The 10,446-nt window shown below is 43.2% G+C and overlaps 1 protein-coding gene across 2 annotated transcripts in view; it reads right to left on the reverse strand.

The window, feature by feature from the left end:
- Positions 1–8,698: 8,698 nt before the first annotated feature.
- EDA2R (ectodysplasin A2 receptor) overlaps positions 8,699–10,446 on the reverse strand; it is a 45,285-nt gene continuing 43,537 nt past the window's right edge. Inside the window, exons 5-6 of one of the 2 annotated variants that reach the window (XM_015559918.1) lie at positions 9,246–9,302; positions 8,754–9,099 (exon numbers count right to left, since the gene is read on the reverse strand). In XM_015559918.1, coding sequence (XP_015415404.1) covers positions 8,754–9,099; positions 9,246–9,302 — 403 coding nt within the window. Of the gene's footprint in view, positions 9,100–9,245; positions 9,303–10,446 lie in introns of both variants that reach the window. The other variant, XM_006757509.2, reaches the window with a different exon arrangement.

The following is a 10,446-nucleotide window of genomic DNA, read 5'->3' on the forward strand; positions in this document are numbered from 1 at the left end:
ATAGGTAAAGGTACAGAGCTGGGCCAAGGCCCAGGACATAGCTCGGCAGTTTCACTTTCCATATTGTCCCCAAGCTGCTCGGATGATTGAACGGTATAACAGCCTGTTAAAAGACAAGCTCCATCTAGGGGCGGACCCACCTAGCCTAAAAGGATGGGCTAGACCAGTGATGGCGAACGTATGACACGCGTCAGAGGTGATATGCGAACTCATTTTTTTGGTTGATTTTTCTTTGTTAAATGGCATTTAAATACATAAAATAAATATCAAAAATATGTCTTTGTTTTACTATGGTTGCAAATATCAAAAAAATTCTATATGTGACACGCCCCCAGAGTTAAGTTAGGGTTTTTCAAAATGCTGACATGCCAAGCTCAAAAGGTTCGCCATCACTGGGCTAGACATTTGGATACAGCCATCCGATTGCTGAAAGAGTAGCCCAGGAAGACAGGTGCCTCCCCTTTAGAGTTAATGATGCAGAGTATCCTCAGATGCTGCACATGCAGGTGAAAACAACACATGAACTGTTGCACCCTAAGGTACACCTACCTGGAACTTTGCTGCTGCCTACACCTGCCCACCTGGCAGAGGGGGAAGAGGCAGTGTGGACCTGGCCATGGACTGTTACTGGGGAAGGGCCCTGGGTAGCCCTCCTGTCCCCTTGAGGAAGCAGGTATGATTACAAGTTACAGTTGCACCCCTTAATCCAGCCCTGTCCTCTAACTGTGCAAGTCCAAACCAGTAAGCACAGGAAAGGAACATTGTTAAAGCGGACTTATGCTATTGCTCTCTGGCCAGTGCACAGATTTCCCATTGCTTCTCCTGTGATGCTGGGCCCCTATGAAGGGGGAGATGTTGTTTGGTATCACCAGCCAAGTCGTCCTCTGATTCTAGCCACAGTGCCATCTAGAGGAGACACAGTTGCTTGTATCTTGCCAGAAGGCCCTGATCTCCATATGATGGTCTCAGTTTCTCTTTTGTCTCTTCGACCAGGGTGAACTTGGCTAACAGCATAGTATTGTGGGCACACACCTATGCTTGAGTACACAATGTCTCCCATTGTTGGGTGTACACAGAAATTCCCCCAGGATCAGCCGGAGGATTCCCATGGCACATCCACCCTGCTACCACTGCCAATTGGACATGGCTAGCTGACCAGGACTTCGGCAACGCCTCCTGGGACCCAGTGCACCAAGTTACAGAGACTCTGATCCAGCAGGACCATGGCAATACCTGCCCCTTTATTGGTTATGCAGTGTGGAATGGTTGGGGGGTGGCTGTTAGGAAAACAAGTAGAATTAAGAGAGCTTGCAGACAGGTGTGTGGAGCAGCAGCAATGCAGTAAGGATCACACTGTTGGCTGGCTGCCTCCAGACTTGTGCCATAATGTAGCTACTAATGTCGAGGTCCAGAAACCCTGGAATGGAAAGCATTATAACGGCACAAAGCTTGTAGATATGATAATGCCAGGATACTTATGGAAGGTATGGCTGGCCCTACCTTCTAGCAAATTGGTCAGGTCGATATACCTGGGGAAGTAAATTCTTAAGACTTTAGGAAAGATTCCCCATAACTGGGGCTCAGTTTGCCACCAGTGGCATCATGTTAAACAGATTCCCTGATGGTTTTGCCCCTTAGTTGTGTTCTTTCCTATAGGAGAAACAATAGGGTAGAATTAGAAGTGATAGTTTTAGCCAAGCATACAGCTAAAACTTTGAATCAGACCTCGCAAGCCCTTACTTTAATGATGGATGAAACCATGCAGATGCGTGGTACTGCAGAATAGAATGGCACTAGATTTGTTAACTGCTGCACGGGGGTGGGGGTGGGGGCGGTAGGGACTTGTGCTGTCCTACGTGTAGAATGCTGTACATATATACCTAACAATCAAGAGAATGTAACCAGTGCCCTGGAAGAGATAGACAAGGAAGTACAGGCTACACAAGTCCTGTTCCATGACCCCCTCCAAGCTTGGTGGGATGGACTGTCAGAAGCATGGTACTGGGTATTTGTGAATATTTCTATTGGAGCTGGAGTACTGCTTATATCATGCTGTAGTTTGTATTGCTGTTGTGGGCTCTGTGCCCAAGGTGCTAGCATATGGACTAGCACCCCCACAGTAACCATAGAAACCATCCAGTGTAAGGGGCGGAGTGTGGGGCCCTGTCTAGGTATACACCAGATGATTCAAGGCTGCTCTAAGCATGAGCTAATCAGGGGCACTCAAGGTTAGATACTTTGTGCTGGTGCAAGGTTGCTGCAGGTCTTACACTGCGCAGACACACCTTTCTGTAGTTATTGTTTGGCAAAGTGCCTTCTTTGTTTGAGCTTGTTTGAGCATATATATAAGCTGTCACTGACCAGCTTGCTATGGCTGCTTTTGTGTGGAATAAAGCATGTCCCATTTGCCTGCCTGTACATGCCTGTTTTCCCAATTTCCCTCACTGAGGAGGTTCAAGACCCTGGCTGAAGAGCTAGCATCCTACATGCCCCCAGTTCCACTATTATAACTCTACCATCTTAACATAGTTGTTAGGGGAGGTCTTGAGCAATGGAGAAAGCTGTGTGCTAGGAATCAGGACACCTGGGCCAGACTGACCTCTGGCCTGACAAGCCATGTATCTAATGTGAGCTGGATTCCTCTTCTTTAAAAGGGATGTAGTAAACCTTGATTCCAGGGATTGTGTGTATGAAATGGACTATGTGTATAAGAGAGCTTTTAAATTATAAAGTCTAGAGCAGGCAGTGAAAATGGAAGGCTGACTGTGTCATTTTATCATTATATTATTGTTATTATTACTGTTTTGCAATCACTATTTTTTCCCATAGAGCAGCAGTATTAGACATGGGCTTGAACCACTGCCAAGAACATTGTGATATTTGAACACCTAAGGCCTGCTCAAGTTGAATCATCTGTTTGGATACTAGTTTTTACCCTATCAAAAGGTGTATACATGACTAATTAAAACCAGTGAGATAAGAATAAACCCTTGGCTGACACATATTTGCTAACACATATGTGAGACCAGGCTGCTTGATACAGACTTGTAATTCAGTTCTTTCTAATCCCCAGTCAAGTACAATGGGGCATTTCAACTTTCTCTTGGGGTGTTTTTAGCACCCTGATCAATGAGTTGCCCCAAGGATCCCTAATCAGCATTTATAGAGAAACTGTCCCCAAAGGTGCATTTAATATGATCATTAAAGCAGAGGTCTTGCTTAGAGAGCATTCCTTTTCCAGGGCCAGGACCTTGTGATGGCCCATGTACTTAATTAACCAATGGGTAACTTGTGGGAAAGGAACTAGCTATACAGGCTTCAGAAAATCAACCAAATAATAAAAAGAATACAGCCTCCATAGAGCTTATTTTTCCCTGGTATTGGGATGTATAGGTAGAAGCTAAAGCCAAAACACTTCAGAAATAATCAAATAGAAAGTGGTAGTGGAGAATTGGGATCCAATTAACATGTCAATATAAATAAGAAGTGGAGCTCCTTTCTTCACCCCACTCACTGCCCCTAAATGGATTACAGGGTATCTTTGGGGGACAGCGGAAAGGTAGTTTGCAGAAATCATGCCCTGGTGGGAAGGTCACCTTGGCTCAGAATTGTTCTGTAAGGTTCCAAGAGAGCAAAATCATCCCTGTTCCCTGCTGGAGGTAGAGAGTTATAGCACTTCAAAGAAAGTGTTGAGGTCCAGGAGATCCACAAGGAAGTTGATTGCCCTGCCCTATGCTGCAATTCAGGACCATTGCTCTTTAAGACCTTCTAGCTGACCCAGGGAATACAGTGTGTCTAGACTCTAGAGGGACCTGAAAGAAGGCAGAGGAAACCTTATAGGTCATACAAGGTAAGAGATATAGGGAGAGAAAAAGCAAAAACAAAACAAAACAAAACAAAACAGAAACCAAACCAAAACAAAACAAAAAAACAAAGAAAGCAAAGTCCTTTCCATCCCACAGGTGACATGATGTGCTATCTTTCAATGGAAGACTTCCTCATCAACACTTAACTATGGGTCAGCTGCTTTTCCTGCTAGTGGGGATTAACTATCTAATCAATATCTTAAGCCTCTTTCCTATTTTTGTGTGCTCCTCAGTGATGTTTTGAGAGTTATTTAGGCAGTAAAGAAAAATAACCAGTGCCCTCCAACACCCCTGCCTATCCCCTATGCCATACCAAGAGCAGTGTGTTCTCTACTCTTCCTTCCTAGTCTCTACTATCAGCTATGGAATCCATACTTTGCTCTAGGGGTGGGTATGTGGGGCAAGCTGCCTCTCCCAAATATGAACTGCTTTGCATAAGTTACTATTCATATCTGGACCTCAGTTTCCTGTTCTTTAAAATAGGCAAAATGTATGAATAAACTTTTTTAAAAATATATTTTATTGATTTTTTTACAGAGAGGAAGGGAGAGGGATAGAGAGTGAGAAACATCAATGAAAGAGAAACATCGATCAGCTGCCTCCTGCACACCCCATACTGGGGATGTGCCTGCAACCAAGGTACATGCCCTTGACTGGAATTGAACTTAGACCTTTCAGTCCGCAGGCCAACGCTCTATCCACTGAGCCAAACCGGTCAGGGCTGAATAAAGTTTTACAGACTGTAAAGCACTCAAGTATTATAATTGACAGATTTGCTTAAATAACAACTGGGAGACACTTTTAGAGAATGGATAATTCCCCCCTATGTACTTACAAATGAAGTTAAAGTCTCAAGTCTTCTTCAAACCAAGATCGGAGACTCTTAAATTGAATTGAGGAATGTAGGAGGGTAGGAGTCAAGTTGGATGAATGCTCCTACTGGCTCCAACCTTTATCTTTTCTTTTCACACCCCAGGGGCAAAGAAGAGAGATAGACAAGTAGAAAGAGTATTATCTAACCTTGCAGCCCTTCTTTTTGACCTCTTGTGAGTCAGCGCTGAACAGAAAGTCTCTTAGCTTCCCACTGGGGTCAGATCTAGCAGAGAATGTACATCCAGGTTGATTGCAAGATGTGTGGGAGAGCTTGTGGGAAAGGGTAAGGATAGGCTTGGTATGATGGGAAAAGACATTACTTTATTCCAGTGGTTCTCAACCTTCCTAATGCTGCGACCCTTTAATACAATTCCTCATGTTGTGGTGACCCCCAACCATAAAATTATTTTCGTTGCTACTTCATAACTGTAATTTTGCTACTGTTATGAATCGTAATGTAAATAGCTGATATGCAGGATGTATTTTCATTGTTTGTGACCCACAGGTTGAGAACCGCTGCTTCACATTTAGGCATAACAACCTTATTTGTCTCCACCATCTCTTCTTTCCAAAGAGAGTTGTTTTCTGGAACAGATATGCCAGAAAACCAAAATACTCCTACTCCAAAAAACTGTCTTCCAGAAAAATGAAGGTTTCAAGGTATCAGAGATCCTCCTAGCTTTGCTATTTAACCCTACATCACTAAGTAGTTAAGGCCAGTCATTTTTCATCTTTCACCTGTAAACTGGGAATTGTAACCCTTGCCTTGCCCACCTTATTGTTAGTGTAAAGATCTAATGAGATGATGGTTGTGAAGGTACATTGCAAACTGTAAAGTGCAGCATCCATATACATGTAGTAAATTGCAGTCTTCCCATCCCAGGATAACAATCCCCTCTCTCCAGTGATGTTTTCTTACAAATTAAGTCACATCCAGCATTCTGGACTATATAGGCTGCTCCCAAACAACGGAGATGGTTGCTTCATTCAATTGAACACATTTTCCTTCCAAATATGATCCACTGTGAGGGAGTGGTCAGCAGTCCAATAACCCATTATGGACATAAGGTTGACTTAAAAAAACAATCCATGGTGCCTGCATCTGAGCCCTGAAGTTCTCTATGAAATAAGTCATGGGAAAAGAGTTCCATTATTCTTAGAAGCATGTAAAACTGGTGATGAGGGATTTGAAATTGATTGTTTTTCTCTAAACCAAGAAAACATTAATGGTCTTTTTAAAAAATTCCTCACTTGAGGATATTTTTTTGCATTGCTTTCTAGAGAAAATAGAAGGGAGAGGGGGCGGGGGGAGAGAGAAATATCTATGTGAGAGACATCTATTGGTTGCCTCCCACACATGCCTCAAGTGGAGCCAGGGATTGAACCTGAAACCCAGATATGTGCCCTTAACTTGGAATTGAACCTATGACCATTTGGTGTGCAGGCTGACACTCCAACCACTTGACCACATCAGCCAGGGCACCCTACGATCAGGCCTCATCGAGAGGCTTAGGTTCTCAGTGCTCAGTGTCCCCCCTAGATCTCAGGAACTTCACTTTAACCCCCCAAATTAAAGCTCTGAGCTATGAATTTGGCCCAGGGAATCAAGAAACTCAACCTTAACCTTTAAAAGACCAGTCACCAGGAAGGAACAAAAGAGGCAAGAGTTGAAGATAAGTAAAAATAAAAGGAACTACTATTTTAAAGATCAAAAAGACACTTAGTTGAGTTAACTCCCCACTAAAGAAGAGTAGATATCTATATATGGGATGGAAGACTCTGGCAAATGGGCTAACTCCAAAGCTGTCACAGTAACAGAAATCTAGAAGATGAATGGGGAATCAAAATGCCAGGCCTCTCCCAAGATACATGTAGGTGTGTGTGTGTGTGTGTGTGTGTGTGTGTGTGTGTGTGTGTGTGTGTGTGTGTGTGTGTGTGTGTTAGGGAGAGGGTCAGTGCAGAGGATCTAAAAGGGGAAGGGTTTGATTTTTGTCCATAAAGTGCTAGGTAGATGTATCAATAGAGTACCGAGAGGCCATTCCTTCAGGTCCACCTGATCAAAGATATACTCAGTAAAACTCTACACCATTAATTCTCAACACCTTCCCTCTTCTCTATAATCAAGCTGAGCTAGGGACATGTTTGGCAGGCCCATGTCTGTGGAATCCAGCTCTCCAGTCTAGCTAGAATAGTTAAGCAAGACATGCTGTAGATCAGTCTTGGGAAAATGGTGAAGAATCAACTCTGTGGTAGGAGGGGATAAGATATACCCCATCTGTAGAGTAGTAGCTGTTGAGGACACCACATTCCAGGCCCTGCTGCTGTGGTATAGAAATAAGGCAGGAGCGTCCAGGGAGAATGACTGGGCAAGGCTGCCAGGAGCCCAAGAGACCTAGGGAAGGAGCAGAGCAAGTTAGAAAACTGTGGGTGCAATCTTGCTAGCTTCCTCCCCAAATAAAAACTATCTAGCATGGTTTAGGCCAATAGTTTAGGCTTTAATAACAGAAATACATCACCTAGCTGGGAGATGATAGTCTATTCTACACTGGTGAGACCATTCTTTTTGAAACTGGGTTCAGCTCTAAGTTGCACATACTTTAGAGGAACCCAAAGTGGTACTTTCCAGAGAGGAGATGCTATCTCTAGACTTTATCAGGGTTATCACAAGGCAGAGAAAGCAAATGAGTTCTGTGCAGTCCAAGGAACAGAACCAGGACCCAATGGCAGTTACTACAGGAGACAGAAAGTTTTTCTTCCTGTTGAGTTCAAATCCACCAATCAGAGTTGCAATACACATTGAGCAGTGAGTGGTACTCTTACTGACACTGCAAATATGAGAGTAAGGATGACAAAGAAACTTGGTGGAATATTATAAAAGGGACTCATGCATGGATTGGAGGACTTGAAGGATAGGTTGGACTTGACTGTTTTGATAGTAGTTTTGGCATTCATCCACATATCGTTCACATTTTCTCAGGTAGGATGTAGGGAGGAGCATGTAATTGAAGGACCTGGACAATATCTTAGGTGGAGAAATGTGAAATGGGTAGTGAAAGGTAGCTGGTTAGTTGAAAAGTAGGAATATACCCACCATCCTGCCTCACACTGCCTCATGCTCCTTAAGCCTTTAAGAAAGTAACATTGTCTATGGAATAGTTGCATTGATAGAGTTGGAAAAGCTCTGTATTGTAGCCCCAAAACAGGGCTTGAGTTTAGTTCTGCAACAGATTTGCTCTATGATTGATTTTGAGCAAATCATTTTCCCTTTCTGTGTCTGAGTCCCTGCTTCTATAAAATAAGGCTAACAAACCCCAACCTGCTTACAATAAAGGAATGTTTTAAATATGAGTTTAGTGGATATGAATGTGTAGATTGTGGCTGGGAGTTGGGAAAGGAAAGAAAAACTAACATAGTTTAAACATCTCTAATGCATCAAATACTATAAAAGGCACTTGCACATGCATTTCTCATTCAACACTCACAGAGATATGAGGTGACTGATATAAATTTTACAGATTAAGGACCTGCATCTCAGAGAGGTAAAGAGATTTATACAGGTTCACATAGCTATTAATGGATGTAGGTAGATTTGAAATATAGGGCTCCCAGATGTCAGGCCTGTATATTTTTCTACTGTGTCATGGTTCTTGTTTACATGGAGGGAGATCACTGAATCACTATTAGATAGTGGGACCGAAGAATCCTTGCAACAGGCCAGAATAAAGGGACAGGTGTCACATCAACCTAGTCAGTTCCTTGAAGGCCCAGAAATGTGATATCTGATTTGCTCAAATGATTAGTATTATCACTGTTGCTCTAACATCCATCAGTGACCCTAGCTTGCTGTTTCTCTACTGCTAGCCCTACTAAACAATAGTATTCAAGAGGATAATTCTTCTGGGGTGGTCCCAAACTTCTGGTCTTTCTTCCCCATCTTTTCAGCTCACCTCAGTAGAGAGTTAAGGGCTGGGAACTTCAAGAGGCACATCGAGTTCCAGCCTCTCTCCAGAGCTTTCAGCTGTGTCCCCTTGCCAAGGTCTCAGCTCCAGTATAGGAGACAGAGCTGGAAAACTTTTGCAGGTCCAGCTCTGTGCATTCGATGGGAGTGTGGACCCAGTGGGAGTGTCTTTCTGAGGCGCAGGAGGCCATGGTAAAAGATTCCTGGGTGGGGAAGCCACGAGTTGAGCTGCGGTCATCATCCAGGATGGGGTTAAGTGGCTGGGTCTCAAAGATGCTTTCACTTAGTGGAGACTCAGGATTGGTCTCTTGTTTAGGTGGCATAGGGAAGAGAGATTCCTCCTCTGCTGCCTCGTCAGCCTCAAACTGCAGCGAACCTCCTGTAACTCGAAGCAGAAAGCCACTGGGTCACCCAAAGGCAGGAGCTCCTTTCAGAAGGCACCTGGTCCTGATACAAGATAAAAAGGGTCTGGGAGCTAGCACTCTCCTTCCTCTTCTTGGAGACCAGATCACCTAACACCAGTCTGAGGTGACATTTGAGAAACATACTTAAATTGGGGTATCATATTGAGGCTACATGGTAGTGAAGCAGGGTATATTATAATACTATAGTGAGTGAAATAAGTCAGTCAGAAAAAGACAAATATCGCAGGATCTCATTTATTTGTAGAATCTAATGAGCAAAATAAACAGATCAACAAAATAGGTCCAGAGGCATGGAGGCATGGAACGACTGACATATCTCAGAGGGAAGGGGGTGGTGTCAAGAAGAGATAAGCTAAATAATTCATATACATTGCCCATGGACACAGACAATAGTGTGGTGAAGGGATAGAGGAGTAGGGGCTTGGTGGAGGGGGAGAGAGGGGGAGAAGGGGGATGTCTGCAATATTGTCAACAATAAAAAACTATATATTTGATAAAAGACTCATTTATCCAGAGAAAGAGTAAACCTTTGTGGGAAGCAGGGTTTTGACACCCAACACCATGAACTTCACCTTCTGGTGTTATGCCTGTGTGTATGTCATATGGCAAAGGCACTTAAGATAGCATTAAGAACATAGGCCTTAAAATAGGGACATTACCCTGGATTACCCAAGTGGACCAAAAGTAATCACATGTATCCTTAAAAGTAGAAGAAGGGGCCAGAAGAAACAGAAAGAATATCAGAAAGATGAGTCATCCAAAGAACTCAACTCGTCATTGCTAGTTTTGAAAATGGAACAGGGTCATAAGCCAGAGAATGTGGGTGACCTCTAGAAACTTGGAATGACTCTCAGCTGACAATCAACATATAAATGGGACCTCAGCCTTATAAATCCAAGGAATGGAATTCTTCCATCTTCCTGAATGATCAAGGAAATGCAGTCTCCTCTGGAGCTTCTAGAAAGGAACACAGTCCTCCCTACACCTTTATTTCAGTCTTGTGAGATTCTAAGCAGAGATTCAACTGAGCCTGCAAAACATCTGATCTATGGAAATAGAGAGATAATAAATGGGTATCATTTTAAGCCATCAAATTTGTGGTAATTTGTTATGTCAGTGATGGAAAAGTAATATATCCTTCATACCTAAGTCTGATTTGACATCAGATTACAAACTGTGAGCCTACGTGTATTTTCTTTTTCTTTTAAATATATTTTTTATTGATTAAGATATTACATATGTGTCCTTATCCCCACGTTACCCCCTATCCACCACCCCCCGCTGCCCTCATCCCCCCAGGCTAACTTTTAAGTTGATAAGATTG

Source organism: Myotis davidii, unplaced genomic scaffold, assembly GCF_000327345.1.
Source record: "Myotis davidii unplaced genomic scaffold, ASM32734v1 scaffold995, whole genome shotgun sequence".
Taxonomy (NCBI): Eukaryota; Metazoa; Chordata; class Mammalia; order Chiroptera; family Vespertilionidae; genus Myotis; species Myotis davidii.